The 18,074-nt window shown below is 36.8% G+C and overlaps 1 protein-coding gene across 4 annotated transcripts in view; it reads left to right on the forward strand.

Annotated features, from left to right (window-relative positions):
• ODAD2 (outer dynein arm docking complex subunit 2) overlaps positions 1-18,074 on the forward strand; it is a 176,826-nt gene that overhangs the window by 55,094 nt on the left and 103,658 nt on the right. For all 4 annotated transcript variants that reach the window (XM_028120947.2, XM_028120948.2, XM_088025485.1 and 1 more), the window contains 2 exons: positions 1,836-1,990; positions 3,350-3,592. In XM_028120947.2, the coding sequence (XP_027976748.1) occupies positions 1,836-1,990; positions 3,350-3,592 (398 nt within the window). The remainder of the gene's footprint in view (positions 1-1,835; positions 1,991-3,349; positions 3,593-18,074) is intronic.

Below are 18,074 nucleotides of genomic sequence, written 5' to 3' on the forward strand. Positions count from 1 at the left end.
TTTTAACAAGAACCCCCTGGGATTTTTCTGCACATACAGGTCTGAGAACCACTGTCCTGTGCTAATGACAGGTGCCTGTATATGTGAGAGAGAAACCTGCTCCAACATGTCTTGATTATTTACATTTCTGGAAGCCACTTATATAGCTTAGTCTCCTCAAACAAGTTACTTAGTGTAAAATAGCTAAATATATACATGGTGCCTTTACATTGCTTTGCAGGTACCCTATTCAAACATGGCAGTCTTGGGATATTTATCTTCTGCCAAGACAAGATGGATGGATGAATGAGTGTGTGCTTTCGTGTGTGTGTGTGTGTGTGTGTGTGTGTGTGTGTGTTCCTGTTTTATCTTTTTATTAATTTATTTTAATCTTCATTAACTTTTTGTGAGTTATGCATTTCACAGTATGCCAGAAAACAGAAGAAAAGATGGCCTTGACGAATTAGTACATGGCTGGTTACTGACCACGCCACCTTCTACCTATCAGAGAAATCAGTCAATTTCCTAGAGGAATGCATTTTAAAACATGCACAGTGAGGGTACTCCAAAAAGACAGAGTCAGAGAAAGGGGTTCATGTGAGTAGAGGATTGTATTAGTTTTCTAAGGCTGCCATAACAAAATACCACACACTGGGGGGCTTAAATAACAGAAATTTATTTCCTTATAGTTCCGGAGGTTGCAAGTTTGAGATCAAGGTATTGACAGCATTGGTTCCTTCTGAGGACTTGCTCCTTGGCTTGTAGATGGCCATCTTCATGTTCACATGTCATTCTCCCTCTTTCTCCTTCCTCTATGTCCTAATATTTTCTTCTTCTAAGGACACCAGTCATATTGGATTAGAGCCCACCTCAGTAACCTTGTTTTACCTTAATTACCTCTTTAAAGACTTTATCTTTGAATATGGTTACATTCTGAGTTATGGGGGTTAGGACTTTGACATATATCAGTTTTAAGGGAACACAACTCAGTTCATAAAGAGGATATATAGCCTTGACTTGCATATATGCCTCATATGAGTAACTATGAAGGATTGGTTGAAATAGTGATTAATTTTTTTAAAAGTTGCAACTGAACGAGAACCGAAAGTCATAAATAGAAGATAAACATGGCAGGTGTCTTGTGGTGCATTCCAGTGAGGATTTCTTCTAGTGGCCCTCATGGATGATGCATGACATGCATCTGTATCATGTGGCCTCAGAGACCAACTGTATGCCTTGGATGATAACATATCTATACTAAATTTATCATGTTTTTGCTCTGTAACCTGGGAAGGGTGATCAGCTGGGAACCTCTGTGCAGTATTTATTTATTTCAAAGTATGATACAAATGTATGGATAAACATATGTGAATATAATGTCATTTGCTATTGATATAACACTGCTCTGGGCATAGAAACTCTATTAGGGAAATGCTCATCTCTTAGCTTTTGGGGGTCACTGAAGATCGGACTAAAGCTTTATCACTCATCTATCTTCTCCACTATATTTTCCCAAGACTGGGTTGCATGACTGCAGAAATCCTCCATCCACACAGGTGGCATTCTAGGTCTCTTACCAACCTCTCTTTCTGTCTTGGTGGAAGCCCACACTACCTCAGAACGGCTTGGCAGAATTTCCAAGTATGTAGAAACTTCTAGACATTGCCAAAATCGTGTAAGGGAAGAGAGACACTGTCAGATAGCTGCCAGTATAGAGAAGAATTTTACTTGGAGGCCCCTTCAGAAAAATGATACTCTCTGAGTTTCATAGTCATAGCATGACAGCCTCTTTAGGAATCACTGAAAGCTTGATATGCCTTCATCACTGACAGGCTCTTCTCTGACTTTTTGTGTAGTGTGCTGAAGATAAGGAAACCCGTGACCTGGTTAGACTGCACGGAGGACTTAAACCCCTGGCCAGTCTGCTCAATAACACTGACAATAAAGAACGGTTGGCCGCGGTCACGGGGGCAATATGGAAATGTTCCATCAGCAAAGAGAATGTGACCAAGTAAGAGAAGCCATTCAATATTCTGTGATAAAAATATGGCCATTGAGAAATAACAGTATTCTTAGCGCACAGGAACTGCACTGTGTATAGTGAGTCCTTCAACTAACATCTTCTCTCATTAAGATATAAATGTTTCTAAATAAAGTGTAGATGCATTTTAAAAAATGGCATTGAGACACATTCCCATAATGTTATTTTAATAAAGAGTCGATCCTAATGCTATTCCTATAGTTTTCATACACGTATGTTCTAGACTAGTTTGGCAGGATTAAGGTATTTTTAGAAATGCAAGACTTCTACTTCCCATCCCACCACCTGGCAATGGTTTAAAATGTGCCTCACTCAGTACTAAGTACTAAGGGACTTGCTCATTAATCTCTCTGTGTGAATGGGCTCTTTTGCTTATGGGCAGCCATATAAATGACAAGTATCTCCAATTTCCTGTTAGAGACCTATGAAGGTGCGGGGATAAATCTTTAGAGATGGAAGTGGTTCCATTCCTTTTCCTTTGTTAAAGATAAACAAGATAAATCAGCTAAATGCCAACTAATCAGTTAAAGAGCAGCCATTTTAAAATGATTTCATTGAATTTTAACATATTTATAAACTTTATGACCATCTGATTTATTTCAATATTCAAATTTATTTCTTCATATACTTTTAGAGTTCCCATACTCTATGATGGATATTCTGAGGCAACTCTTCTTTGTCTCAGTGTGATGATTTTTTTTAAGACTTATTTATTTATTGTAGAGAGAGTATGCATAAGTGGGAAGAAGGGCAAAGGGGGAGAGAGAGAGAAAGAATCTCAAGCAGACTCCCCACTGAGAGCAGAGCCCAATTCGGGGCTTAGTCTCACGACCCTGAGATCAGGACCTGAGCTGAAATCAAGAGTCAGATGCTCAATTGACTGAGCCACCCAGGCGCCCCTCAGTGTGATGATTTTAACAAGAAATTTACATGTCTTATTTAACATAAAATAGGCTTATTTTGCTTTGTTCATGTAAACTAGTCTCTGTGACATGGGGAAAACACCCAGAGCGTAGTAGAATCGCTGACACTCTGATTTGGAAGAAGTTGTAGCTGTCTTAGGGACTATACTGTGTAGAGATTAAAGGTGCAGATGGCTGGATGTGGATGCCAGCTTCACTATTTATAAAGCTTCAAATTAGCTTTCGGAAAGTGGGGATTGTGGTAGTACCTGCATCATAGGGTTTTTGTAAGGACTATGAATGATCATAGAATTGGCATTTAGAAATTTTGTGCTATTAATATTATTAGCTCATTTTATACCAAAAGTAATACTGTTCTCCTCTTCCCCCCCACCCTCGTCACCTCTTTCTCTTGTGATGAACTTAGGTTTCGGGAATACAAAGCCATTGAAACTTTGGTGGGACTTTTAACTGACCAGCCCGAAGAAGTGCTTGTGAACGTGGTCGGTGCATTGGGAGAATGTTGTCAGGAATATGAAAACCGAGTCCTTGTCCGGAAATGTGGTGGCATTCAACCACTTGTGAACCTCCTCATTGGAATAAACCAAACTCTTCTTGTCAATGTCACAAAAGCAGTTGGTGCTTGTGCGTTAGAACCGGAAAGTATGATGTAAGTAGCCTAGCAACTGAAAGATTTTATTTGAGAGTGTTAGGGGAAACAGGTCATCATAGAAGTGTCATTACTTAGAATTAGCATGCACAAATGGTGAAAAAATAAAATGGATTCACATGTAAATAACTCCAAGGTTACTAGTCATGAGTTACAGAGCCAGATTGTTCCCTTGGATGAGCTAGAGGGCAGAGGCTGGGTATGTTGGGAGGATTTAACATTCCCAGTAATTAATGTCCCACCCAGAAACCTTCATACAATTGACAAAATTTTTCTCTGCTTCCTAAGGAATTCTCTCTCTCTCTCTCTCTCTCTCAGACCCTAGGCAGTCTAGGTAGCATTCCCATAGTATCCTTCTTGTTTTTCAATTCAATTCAGCAAACATATTTTGAGTATCTAACAAGAACTGTGAACTGATGAGAGAGAGAGAGACAAAGGATTTTAAGCTGTGATCTTGGTCCTTAAGCGAATTCTTGTGTAATTAGGAAGAAAAGACTTAAATGTTATACAACTTAAGAACAATAGCAAGATGATATAGAGATTATATATACATATATAAGTATCTATTTAAATAAACAAACATATTTGTGTATAAATATATTTATATGAAATATATGTATGTGTGTGTGTGTGAAGTATATATACAGATACTTCATATATATATGAAGTCCAGAAAGGGAAGAACCCATATGGGCCAAAGGTATTGTATGAGGGTTCTCCAGAGAACCAGAATCAACAGGATGAGAAAAGTGGGAGGCGTAGGGGGGTAGATTTAAGGAATTGGCTCCCGTGATTGTGGAAGCTTGACAAGCCCCCTCGCCTTCTGATGGGGGAAGCTAGCAGAATGGAGACTCAGGAAAGAGCTGCAGTTTGAGGTCAAAGGCGGTCTGCTGGCAGAACTGCTTCTTGCTCAGAGGAAGTCAGCCTTTTTTCTATGAATGCCTTCAACTGATTAGATGAGGCCCACTAATATTATGGAGGATAATCTGCTTTACTCAGAGTCCACCAATTTAAATATCAATCCCATCCAAAGAGATACCTTCACAGAAATATGCAAAATAATGTTTGACCAGAGGTATCTGAGTGGTTCAGAGAGTTGAGTATCCGATTCTTGATCTCGGCTCAGGTCATGATCGTGAGATTGGGTCATGAGATTGGGTCGTGAGATTGAGCCCTACATTGGGCGGGCTCCACGCTCAGCGTGGAGCCTGCTTAGGACTCTCTCTCTCCCCCCCTCCCTTTTCCTCTGGCCCTCCCTGCCCCACTGGCATGTGCTCTCTGTCAAAAAAAAAAAAAAGTTTGACCAATATCTGGGCATCCCTTAAACCAGTCAAGTTGACACATAAACATTAACCATCACATGTCCACCCCATGTCAACTTGGTACCCATTCATGCATCTCCTTAAACCATACTTAATCTCTATAGAAAGATAATAACAAGGCCATATTCCTGCCTAACATTATACAACTATCCAGTGTACTACTGAAAATTCACTCACCCTTTTCCCAGATGAGGAAGCAAAGTTGTTAGATTATATTTACCCTTCTGCTTGCTATCCTGTTACTTAAATACTTTAACGTAAAGTTAGCCATACTTAAAAACTATGATATAAAGTTAATATATCTTGTGTTACATGATAAGAGGATAAAAGAGGGAAGAAAAGATACACACAGATATATTCATAACAAAATAAGGAATTTTTTTTTTTAGGTTTTATTTATTTATTTGACAGAGAGAGACACAGCGAGAGAGGGAACACGAGCAGGGGGAGTGGGAGAGGGAGAAGCAGGCTTCCCGCCGAGCAGGGAGCCCGACGCGGGGCTCGATCCCAGGACCCTGGGACCATGACCTGAGCAGAAGTCAGACGCTTAACAACGACTGAGCCACCCCGGCGCCCCTAAGGAAGGAATATTCATGACAATTACAATACTCATTCTATAACTGGTCATGTGGTCATAGCTGGTATTTACAACTACCTTCTTTCATTGCCCATTCCATAGTCCCTTTGCTCTCAGCGAGCACTTTAGCTGGTTGTGGTTCTTTACCTGGTGGGGTAACCCAAACCTTCATTCCTGAGGGTCAGGGCCATTAGTAGTCCTGCCTAGATTGGTGGTTGTAGTTTTCCATCAACTGTAATCACAGGGCATGGTAATACTTAAGAGATGCCCTAAGGGATCTCTTGTTTTCCAGATATAGTCTTCTTTACCTCTTTTGTGGAGTAGCAGTCCAATTTCCCCTTGATAATTGGGATCAGTCACCCCAGCCAACACAGTAAGTCCCTCTGTTGCTTGTTGGTTTAGAGGCATAGGGAGGCCAAAGTGGCTGGGAGGCAGATTTAACTTTCAGTTCAGAATCACTGTTGAGTCTCCTGGTGGAAGCATTCCCCCCTTTGAACTAAGACCTCTAAACCAGCAAATTGTAAGGTCACAGGAACAGGAAGCAAAAACATTTGCTAGTGGGTCACTAGGGGTAATAGTGAGCAGTAGGTACCACTCTCATTTCCATCCCCCAATTCCTGGACCCATGAATCCTGGCTATGTAAGAAATAACACCACATTATTGGGGCAGCCAGACAGCTCTATTGGCTTGTCCTATAAACTCCCAGAGGTCTGACAACCTTTCTTCATTTCATCCTATTTCTGTCCCCTTCAGTCCAAGATAGCAGTGTTTCTTGAGATGGTCGATTGGATCCATGAGTCACACCTATAATCTTTTTGTCATACGATTCTCCTATATATCTCCTGAATCATTTCATTCTGATTCGCACATTCATTCAACTCTTCACTGTGTATGAGCGGACACTCAGGGCTGCTGTGTATGGATATATCCTGCACAACTCCAGGGAGCACCATTCCCATAGACATATACCCAGCGTCATACATTATGGGGCCATACATACAACCCTGCTGAAATGTATCATTTCCTATCTATTTCATCATTTGATTGATACAGGAGCTTATACCTGATGCCAATAGTCTCCGGTCATGCCTTCTTCCATCTGCCCACTCTTCTGGAATTTGACTCATTTGTTTTCAGTCAGGTCCTCTTCCTTCACAGGAAGGCTGCAACTCTTAAGAAAGCCCTGGAGCTCTGTTAATGTGAGTCTCATCTCACCACATGTCTGGGACACAAGTACTAAAGCCTCTGTAATGCTCTTTGGATTTGGTTACTGGAGCCTTAGGCTCAGGTGTTTTAGACACCAAGGACCACTAGTTGTACTCATGATAACTTCAAGGGAAGAGCATCCTCTGGGCCAATGAAACAGTTTTCTAATGTATTCATCTTTCTGAAAAAACACATGGTGTTCATTAGCACATGATAAACACTTGTCAGAAATGGCTTTATGTATTTCTTTTGATCTTCGGCCCTTGTTTACTTTTTGTCTACTCACGTCTGCCAACTACACCAACTGCCTCTGAACTAACTTTTTTTGAATGCATCCTCCTGCGCTTGGCCTTCAGTTGAGCTTCTGTCACCTCTTACCTGGACTATTGAAGCAGGCCCTGTTTGGTCTCATCTCATAGTTCTCCCCTTCCATATCTTTCCTGCACAGCATTCAAATTTATTCTTCTAAACTGTAGATATGGTAGGGTTGTTTTCTAAAGAACCATCCGTGACCTCTCAAGCTTTAAAAACCAAACTTAAGTTCCTTAGCCTGGCATTCAAAGCACTTGCCTCCTGACCCCATTCTACCTCTCGAGCTTCATCTTTTCCTTGCACATGTTAAATATCTAAAGTTATATTGTTTATTCTTTATTCACCGAACAAATATTTATCAAACATCTTTTGTGCTAGCCACTGAAAGTATAGTGTACCCCTAGCAGAGTTCCTGCTCTCTTGGAACTCACATTCTGTTGTGTATGTGGAACAAAGACTATAAACTCTTAAGTAAAATTATTTCAGATAGTGCTAAATGCTATAAAGAAAAGAAAACAGCATGACTGAAAGAGAGTGAATGAGCGGGAGGTGGTTACTTTAGCTACAGTGGAAAGAGGAAAGAGAAAGTGGAAGAGAGGACCGTCGCCTCTGGGAGGATAATATTTGAATCAAGACCTGAGAGATGAGAAGACAACCTGAGGGAAGAACACACGGGACAAGGAGTAGCGAACACAAAAGCCCTGGGATGGGAGTGAGCTCTGCTTGAGAAGCTACCTTGAGGTTTGTTTGTTTTTTTATATACATTTCATATATATTTTATCATTGTCTGCCTTGTTAATAGCATATGATTTCTGTATCACCTGTGACTGTGTCATAAATCATCTTTTTATCTCTTGATGACTACTAATTTCTTTTTTATTAAGTTTTTTATTTTACTTCCAGTATGATTAACATACAGTGTTACACTGGTTTCAGGTGTACAATGTAGTGATTCAACACTTGCACACATCACCTTGTGCTGACAATTACACCTTCATGACAATTACAATACAAGTGTCCTCCTTAATCCCCTTCGCCTATTTCACCCATCCCTCCACCCACCTCCCCTCTGGGAACCATCAGTTTGTTCTCTAGAGTTAAGAGTCGTCTTCTTGGTTTGTCTCTCTCTCTTTTTTTTCCTTTGTTATTTGTTTTGTTTCTTAAATTCTACATATACGTGAGGTCATATGGTATTCTTCTCTAATTTCACTTAGCATTATAGGCTGTAGCTCCATCAATGTCATTGCAAATGGCAAGATTTTATTTTTTTAATGGCTGAATAATATTCCATTGTGTGTGTGTGTGTGTGTGTGTGTGTGTGTGTGTGTGTGTGTGTACCATTCCTTCTTTATCCATTCATCTACTGATGGACACTTAGGCTTATTCCAGTAGTTTGGCTATTGTAAATAATGTTGCAATAAACATAGAGGTGCATGTATCACTTTGAATTAGTGTTTTTGTATTTTGTGGGTAAATACCCAATAGTGTGATTCCTGGATCATAGGGCAGTTCTATTTTTAACTTTTTGAGGAAACTCCCTACTGTTTTGCAGAGTGGCTATACCAGTTTGCATTCCCACTAACAGTGCAGGAGACTTCCTTTTTCTCCACATCCTCACCAACACCTTTTGTTTCTCATGTTTCTGATTTTAGCCATTCTGACATGTATGAGACGATCTCTCACTGTGGTTTTGATTTGTATTTCCCTGATGCCGAGTGATGTTGAGCATCTTTTCATGTGTCTGTTGGCCATCTATATATGTCTTCTTTGGAGAAATATCTGTTCATATCTTCTGCCTATTTTTAAATTGGGTTATTTTGTTTATTTTTTGGCTGTTGAGTTGTATAAGTTCTCTTTCTATACACACACACACATATATAATTATGTTCAATTAGAAAGCATATAGTACATCATTAGTTTTTGATGTAGGGTTCAATGATTCATTAGTTCCCTATAACACCCAGTGCTCATCACAACACGTGCCCTCCTTAATGCCCATCAGCCGATTACCTCATCCTCCCATCCCCCTCCCTTCTGTAACCCTCAGTTTGGTTCCTGGAGTCCAGAGTCTCTCTCATGGTTTGTCTCCCTCTCTGATTTCTTCCCATTCAGGTTTCGCTCCCTTCCCCTGTGGTCCTCCATGCTATTTCTTATGTTCCACAAATGAGTGAGACCGTATGATAATTGTCTTTCTCTGCTTGACTTATTTCACTCAGCATGATCCCCTCCAGTACCATCCATGTCGATGCAAATGATGGGTATTCATCCTTTCTGATGGCTGAGTAATATTCCATTGTATATATGGACCACATCTTCTTTACTAACCGTTTATTGGATATGTCATTTGCAAATATCTTCTCCCATTCGGAAGGTTGCCTTTTAGTTTTGTTGATTGTTTCCTTTGCTGTGCAAAGGCTTTTTATTTTGATGAAGTCCCAATAGTTTATTTTTGCTTTTATTTCCCTTGCCTCAGGAGACATATTTAGAAAATGTTGCTATGGCCGATGTCAGAAATTACTGCCTGCACTTTCTTCAAGGATTTTTATGGTTTCAGGTCTCACATTTAGGTTTTTTCATACATTTGAGTTTACTTTTGTGTACAGTGTAAGAAAATGGTCCAGTTTCATTCTTTTGCATGTAGCTGTCCAGTTTTTCCAACACCATTTGTTGAAGAGACTGTTTTTCCCATTGCATATTCTTTCTTCCTTTGTCAAAGACTAACTGAACACAAAATTGTGGATTTATTTCTGGGTTTTCTATTCTGTTCCAATATAAAAAATATATCAAATTTCATCTATGTAGATTAGAATTCATTCTTGCAAAGCCCCTTCTTCTATTCTGTGAATTTCAGATTTAATGATTTCCACATAAGTCATTACCAGGTTATCTAGTTGACACCTAAAAATTACTTCTAAATATCATCATTACATTACTTTCACAATAGGCCTTCAAACCGTTTTTAATATAACTATAAATTGTCATATTTATTGATTTTTCAGTTGAACCCATTCAAGAAAAAGCTGGAGAAAACAGCTACGTGCTTTTCTTATTCTGAATCTTAACGTAGGTTTTGAAGCAACAAAATGTAAAGAGAAAACTCAGTAATAAACAATAGGCCTCAAGGACCTTTTGACTGAGTTGAGGAGACACACAAGTAATGTTAGAATGTTAGAGTAGATGATGAAATGGCACTAAATAAACATTTATTTGTAAATACACGGAACTAGTTTGAATAATTTTATGAAACATTTTACTCTGGTTCATAATATGAAAACTACAATAAAAAAGAAAAGTAGTAAAAAAGTATGTCCTCTCAAACAAGGAAATGTCCACAGTTTCAAATCTTAAATGTGAAACACACCTGCAGAATGTAGGTAAATTATTGACCTGCGTGTCATGCTGACACGTTATGCTGACAGCTAACACATACCGCTTCATATCTCGAGATTTCCTCCCAAATAAGTGTCATGGTCATGAAATGCATAGCCAACATTTTTCTTTTTTCTTCATGGCAGAGACTAGGGGAGTGAATAGGCCTTGGAAGAAGTGAGGAATTTCCCATCAGAGACCTAGTTTTGCATTATAAAACACCAGAAGTGGAGCCTAAGGAAAAGTCATATGGACATGTCATTTTATATTGTCTACAACAGGCTTCTAGCCCAAGGAGACTGCTGGACACCCTTTGGCGTGAAAAGAATACTAGAGATGATGATTGCCGTATTGTAACACAATGAAGCTATAAATTTTTAGAGATTTGGAGTAAGCCGGATTGACTGTTTGAATGCTCACAACTGAATGGAAGAGATGTGTTCACAAGGCAATGAGAACTGCAGATTTTTGTAGGATTGTTTTTGAGGTAATTCCATCATAAAAGGAAACAGATAGATTCAGACAAATAATTTCCCCACAATCACAAGGCTATTAAGACAGTATACTCCCTCTTAATAAAAGAGCCAAAAGAAATCACATCAAATTTTTAAAAAGACTTTATAAGATAACTTACATCGTTGTGACAAGCTAGTAGCCAGAACTCAGAAGAGAAATAAAAAAATTATTGAACTTAAAGCCTGAATAGATGCAAAAAAAGTATGATAGACACAATTGAAAACACAGGCACGTGGTATATAGGAAATGTAAAATGAAATGAAGAGTATGTTAAAATTACAATAGGAAGTGGTAAATATGGAACCCAAGGAGACCCAACTTAAACGTAATGGGTATTCCTTAAGAAGAAGTTGGAACCAATGGAATATGATCTTAATTAAAGAGAACAATGAAGAAAAATTTGTGTGTGAATCTGTAGGTCAAAAGACCCCAAAAGACCCTAGCAATATTGATACAGAATGGCCAACAGAAATGCATCCTGATAAATCTACTTACATTTCAAAAGGAAAGGAAAAGTAAGTATATCTAGGCAAAAGAAAAACCATGAGGACAGAATGTCTTCCCACTTCTCTGCAACTTTTTTTAAGGTCAAAAGACATTGATTGGAGGATCAAATCCCTCAGATTAACATTCTGGAGGTAAAGAAAATATTACCCAAGAATTTCACATCCAGCCAAGTTGTTCTTCAAGTATGAAAGTAGTAGCACATTCTCAGTCATGCAAGGAATTGGTGAATACAGTACTAACTCTTCTTGAAAACACTGCTGATTACAGAAAGTCAATCAAGAAATTACTCAAAGTATTTCCAAACGGCAAAATATGGCTAAAAGGTATCAGTGGAGACCATGAATTTATTTAAACATTATACTAAGAAAATAATGGAGGAGTTATCATTAGGGGAATCCTCTAAATTTTATAGATACTACTAATAATTTAATAATACAACTGACAAAAATAAAAACAAATCCTTGGTGGGTGAGTCAGTGTGCAAATTTTATCATCTTTCACATAAAGGAATCAGTAGATACTGTATACAATATCCTTTTATCTATTTGTTTATCATCTAGCCATCCATTTTTCTGCCTCTCTTACGTATCTCTCCATGCTGTTCTGTAGCTTCAGGCATAAAGAAATATCCAGAATCATTTACCTTAGTTATCAGTGATTATTATTTCTGAATGGCAGGATTTAGGATCATTTCTTATTTTCTTCTTTGCATTTTTCTATGCAGTCTATATGGTGAATATGTATCACCTTTACAAAATCAAAGTTCTTGTTTAATACCTTGCAAAATCCCCTTTTATTCTGTATAATATAAAGATTAACAGCATAGATTCCAGGGGCGCCTGTGTGGCTCAGTCAGTTAAGTGTCCGACCCTTGGTTTTGGCTCAGGTCATGATCTCAGGGTCCTGAGATCGAACCCTGTGTAGACCTCCCATGCGAAGCACAGAATCTGCTTGAGATTCTTTCTCTCCGTCTCCCTCTGCCCCTCCCCCCTCAAATAAATAAATAAATCTTTAAAAAATAAAAAAGAACATTGATTCTGGAACCATTGCTTGGATGCCAGTCTTACCACTTACCAACTATTTCCTTTGGCAAATTATTAAACTACTTGGTGCCTTGGTTACCACATATATAAAATGGGAATGGTAAGGGTACCTATCTCATTGGGTTGTTGTAATGATTATGTAAATTAATATGTGTAAAGTACTTGATACATGATAAGTGCTGGGTAAATGTTGGTCAGTATTGTTCATGTAGCAGTAGCTTTGATTAATAACAATTTAAAATGATAATATGTAAATAGAAAATTAAAGTCAGACTGTCCAGCATCTGTACTCGTCTATAGATGAGTTCCTTGTTTCTGTGTTTCTTTTGCATCAAATTAATCATGTTATTTAATTTGCTATAAATTGAGAACAAGTGGCTGCCAAATGGTGAATAACTCACTGTAAATTCTCATCTGCAATTAGGAGCTTGGAGGGTGTGGCATTGGCATATTTACATGTTTACATAGGCAATTATAATTCAGGCTTTTGCATCATGCTAATACATTTGTTTTTTGTTTTAAAGTTGATCAAAGGTTACTGAAGTGTTTTAAGTATAACTTGAGACAGAGGAATATGTTAAGGGATCATTGCAGGCCAGAGGTGAAGATGGCTTAAACTAAGCCAGTGGAATATAATATAATAAAGAATAAGGAAAGTGACAGCTTAAAGAGAAATAAAGGGAAAGGATGAATAAAACCAGGGGAATGATTGAACATGAGTTATAAAAAAGGAGGAGTGCCACTTGATATTTAGGTTTCTTTTCTTTTTTTTAATTGAATAAATTTGATGTGTCATATTTTGTAAGTATAAGAAGTACAGTATGTTACTTTGAGATCATATGCATATTTAGGTATCTGACTTTGGCCACTAGATGGATAATGGTACCACTTACTGATATAGGGAATGTAGGTGCAGGGCTAGTAAAGGAAGAATGAACTTCACTAGGGGAGAAATGTCATTATAGTGCCTAATGCAGGTCTAGGCTTAAGGTAGGCACCAACCAACATTTATTACATAATGAATGGATGGTGAATTCAGTTATGTTTGGGTGGACATTGAGGTTCCCATGACATGTTCACGTGGTGACGGCAACCAGTGAATTGGATATTCGTGTCTAAAGCTCAGGAGAGAGGTGCAGGTTAGACGTAGTGTTATAATATTTGGTAACCGAAGTCTGGCTGTATGTGAGAAATTGTGAGGAAGGGAAAGCAGAGTGAACAGAAGCCTATTGAACCCAATCTTTCAGGGAGAAGGAATGTACCAAAGTACCTATAAAGAAAGTGAGAAGGATCAGCCAGAGTTGTGAGGGAAATTAAATGAGTTATTGAAAAAACAAAGGGAAGAGAGCATTTAAAAGAGAAAAAGTTTTCAAGACTGTCAAATTCTCTGAGAAGCCCTCATAAGAAAAGACAAAATTGTCCTTTCTTGTGGAACAAGGTCGTCGGTGGATCTTTTTGTACTTGTAAATACGGTTTTCCCACAAATGTTTTTATAAACGCACTAAGGCAGTTTCAGAAACAGTATTTTGAGTTTGGTAAGAATCCAAACAGCATTGCTCTTGGCATCATATTTCAGACATGGCTTTCTTGCTAGATTTGTAGGATTTATTGCATCTTTGAGCTTTCCGTTAAATGGTAAGGAAATGACAAACAAATACCTCTCCCCCATTAAGTCTTATATAATTCATAGGTTAGGAACTTATTTTAATGACTAGCAGTTTTATGTTTCAGTGATTTGTCTGTGGCTGTGGCTAAGACTTAGGTCACATAGCGGGATAAACATATACTCACAGCACAGTTTTATTAACTCCGTACAATAGAATGCATAACCAGTTCTTCTCCCTTATATGTATATTTAATAAGAATCAGAAACATCTTAATAATAAGTTTAGCTACTGAATCAAAAATGATTTTTGAGAAACCAATGATTTCATAAAGCTCTATCGACTTTTTTCAATACTTCAGATGACTGCTTCTAGAAACTTGATATAAATTATTTCATATTAGGGGCGCCTGAGTGGCTCAGTCGTTAAGCATCTGCCTTCGGCTCAGGTCATGATCCCAGGATCCTGGGATCAAGTCTCACATCAGGCTCCTTGCTCGGCAGGGAGCTTGCTTCTCCCTCTACCTCTGCTACTCCCCCTGTTTGTCACTCTCTCTCTCTGTCAAATAAATAAATAAAATCTTTAAAAATAAATAAATAAATACATAATTGCATATTAATTATGCCCTTCCCTAGGATCTAAAATGGAACAACAGGTATTCTGACACACTAAGTTCATGAAAAAGTAGATTTATTCGTGCTGAATTTTCTCTTCTTGTTGACTTTTAGTATCTATTTGAAATATACAGAATTCATCTGGAGGTAATCTGGCCTTCCGGTATATGAAATCACAAAACTACAAAAAACACTTGAGTTTTGGGGAATGTGAATTTCTATTAAAATACTATAAAATTCCAAACTAAAAAATATGGAAGCTAAAAACTTAAGAAATATCTATGATTATTTTCTACATGTCAGGTTCTTCACTTTTTAAAAATAGTTCTTTTTAACTTTTATTTTGTAGTAGCACTAGACTTATGGAAAAGTTGCAAAAATAGAGAATGCAGAATACAGAGATTTCCCATTTGCCCTTCACCCAGCTTCCCCTGACATCCTCCATAACCATAGTGAAATTATAGGAACTCTTCATTTGTTGAAGTCTAGTTTTTTCACTTTGAAGAATAAAGTTTCCTCCATGTGGATCTTGTGCATTTTGTGCAGGTCATTCCTAAGTATTTCATCTTATTTGTTGATGGTATACATGTTTTTTGTCCTTCCATTATGTCCCTCAATTTATTGTCTCTATGAACACTATTAAAGTTTATATATTAATTCTATATGCTGCTACCTTACAGAATTCTCTCGAGTTCATTTTTTTCCAATAACTTATTTTTTTATTAAAATCTTTTTTTATTATGTTATGTTAATCACCATATATTACATCATTAGTTTTTGATGTAGTGTTCCATGAGTTCATTATATTGTTAATTGTCTAAGCACAGTGGTTGACACAATATAGCCCATGGACCAAATCCTATCTTTATAAATAAAGTTTTATTGGAACAGTCACACTCATTCATTTATTACTGTCTTTGGCTCTTTTATGCTACAATGGCAGGGTTCAGTAGTTGTGACACAGACTGAATGACCCATAAAAACTAAAATACTGTCTAGGCCTTTACGAAAATATCTGCTGACCTCTGCTCTAGGGTATTCCAGGGAAAATTTTACCTCTTCTTTATAAATTCTTATTCTTTGATTTCTCTTGTTAACTAATTTCCTAGTATAATGTTGGATAGTAGTATAGATACGTGGTCTTCTTTGCCCTATTTATTTCTGATTTTAGTGGAAATGCCTCTAGTATTTTTCTAGTAAGTAATGTCTTGAGGACTAAAGTATATATATTTTATCATATTAAAATTTAAATTAATTACATTAAAAATCAATTTTTAAAGTGTTTTTTTAATCAGAAAAGTACTGAATTTTGTCAAAGGCTGTTTAAACACTTATGGAGATTATGCTCCATATGCTTCATTATATTTCCTTTTTATCTATTAATATGGTGAATGCTGTTAAATGGGTTTCCAAACACTGAACCAACCTTGCTTTCCAGAAATAAGTTTCATTTGGTTATAATGTACTGTTTTCTTAGTGTGGTATATGCTTTTGTTTCCTAATATTTTATTTAGTATCTTTTTAATGACATGAGTGATATTGGTATTTGGCTTATTTCTTTTTTTTTTCTATCAAATCTAAGTATCAATGTTATACTTGCTTCACAAAAGGAATTAGGAAGTTTTCTTTCATTTCAGTACTCTGGAATAATAATTTATTGAGCAATGGGACCACCTAGGTATTAAAGGTTCGGTAGACGTCTACTGTGCAATCATATGACCCTACTCTGTGTGTGTGTGTGTGTGTGTGTGTGTGTGTGTGTGTGTGTGTGTGTGTTATTAGTTCCTTATTAGCTTTCTCTAGTTCTTCTACAGAATCTGTTCTATTTATGCTCCCTACTTTAACGGTCATTTATGGCAATCTGTATTTCTTTATAAAATGATCAGTTTCATTGTGCTATCAAATTTATTTGAGTTAGTGGTCTACAAAGTAATACCTTTGATTTTTAAATTTTGTCTTTTTTTAATGATTATTTACCACTTGTTGTATTTTTGTTTTTGTATATGTGAGCTTCCTTCTAGTATTTTCCTGATGTAGTTATCTAGTATAGTTTTTCTATTTTTATTTTTTTCTGAAAAAATAGTTTATTAATTAGATGTACTGTTCTATACCTCATAAATTTCTTTCATCTCTTTATTAATTCCTTGTTGCTTTCTTTTGGTTTATTTTGTAACTTTTTTTCTAAAGTTTTGAGCTGGGAAGTTATGTCATTTATTTTCATTATTTGTTTAATAAAAGTAATTTATGCATGAATTTTCCTTTGACATGCTTTAAGTATCCCTTGTATAGTTGATACGTAGAGATTTCATTATCTTTTTTTTTTTTTTTTTTTTAGAAATTCTTTTATTTCATGTTTGTATTTTCCTAATTTTAGCCCGGGAGTTTTAGAATTTTTTTTTTTTTTGTAATTCCACAAGGAAGAACATTTTTATTTTTTGTTTTTGTTAGCTATTTCTCATTATACAGATATCACCCACTTTTTGAAAGGTAACATTATGCCACTTCATGTTTATGAAAGATCTACATTAGTACCTGTTTTCACTAACCAAAAGAAATCTGAAGATTTTTGCTTTTATGGGAAAAGGCAAAAAGCAAAAATAGCATTCAGCATTTGTTTCCCAGTGAGCCCTTACAGGAGGAAGCATGCACACCAAGCAGTGAGAATGGCAGTGTCAAGCTCCTTCCCTAGGAACTACACTCAGCATCTCAGCATCAAGCCAACATAGCTTTGAACTGTGTCTTACGAGCATCTCTGTTTTATCTCAATTAATTTTGTGCATCTGTTAGCAAGATGTGTCCTAAGGTATCAGAAAAGCCTAAGAGAGATTATTTTTGGGATCTGGGAATGCTCAAAAACTTTTTCATATAAATAATGGTAATTCTTTGCTCTATACCCTTTTGGCTAATGAAAGGTTTCCTAGGAAGACTCTAATTTTGGATAGCAGGAGAAACTTGTACTATGTTTTGGTCAGACTATATTGATTTTTTCACTTTCTACTTGCTATGGAAGTTGCTTATTTTTTGTGAGCTAATGCAAAGTAAATTTTTGCAAAGTATCTATAGGTACTTGTGATGAAAATATATTCCCTGTGAACAGAGTGTAGAGTTTGATGTATACTCTAAAAATCTACTTTATTATGTTACTTCGCTCTTCTATCTCTACTTACCATTTTTTGTGCAGTTGATCTGTCTTATACTGAAAATGGTGTCTTAAAACCTCTTATCATTAGTGTGCTTCTATCTGTATCTTCTCACATCTCATATAGTTTTTACTTCTTAAAGGCAGGTGCTATATTATTTGGTACATAAGTGTTTTTAATAGTCATGAATTTTTGCTTTTAATATTCCAAGGTCTATTTCTTTGTTATGTTTAATGAGTTTGGGCTTGATTTCGACTTGGTCTGATACCAG

The sequence above is a fragment of the Eumetopias jubatus genome, unplaced genomic scaffold, assembly GCF_037043125.1.
Source record: "Eumetopias jubatus isolate StellerSeaLion01/CBP00866 unplaced genomic scaffold, mEumJub1_p1.0 scaffold_8, whole genome shotgun sequence".
Taxonomy (NCBI): Eukaryota; Metazoa; Chordata; class Mammalia; order Carnivora; family Otariidae; genus Eumetopias; species Eumetopias jubatus.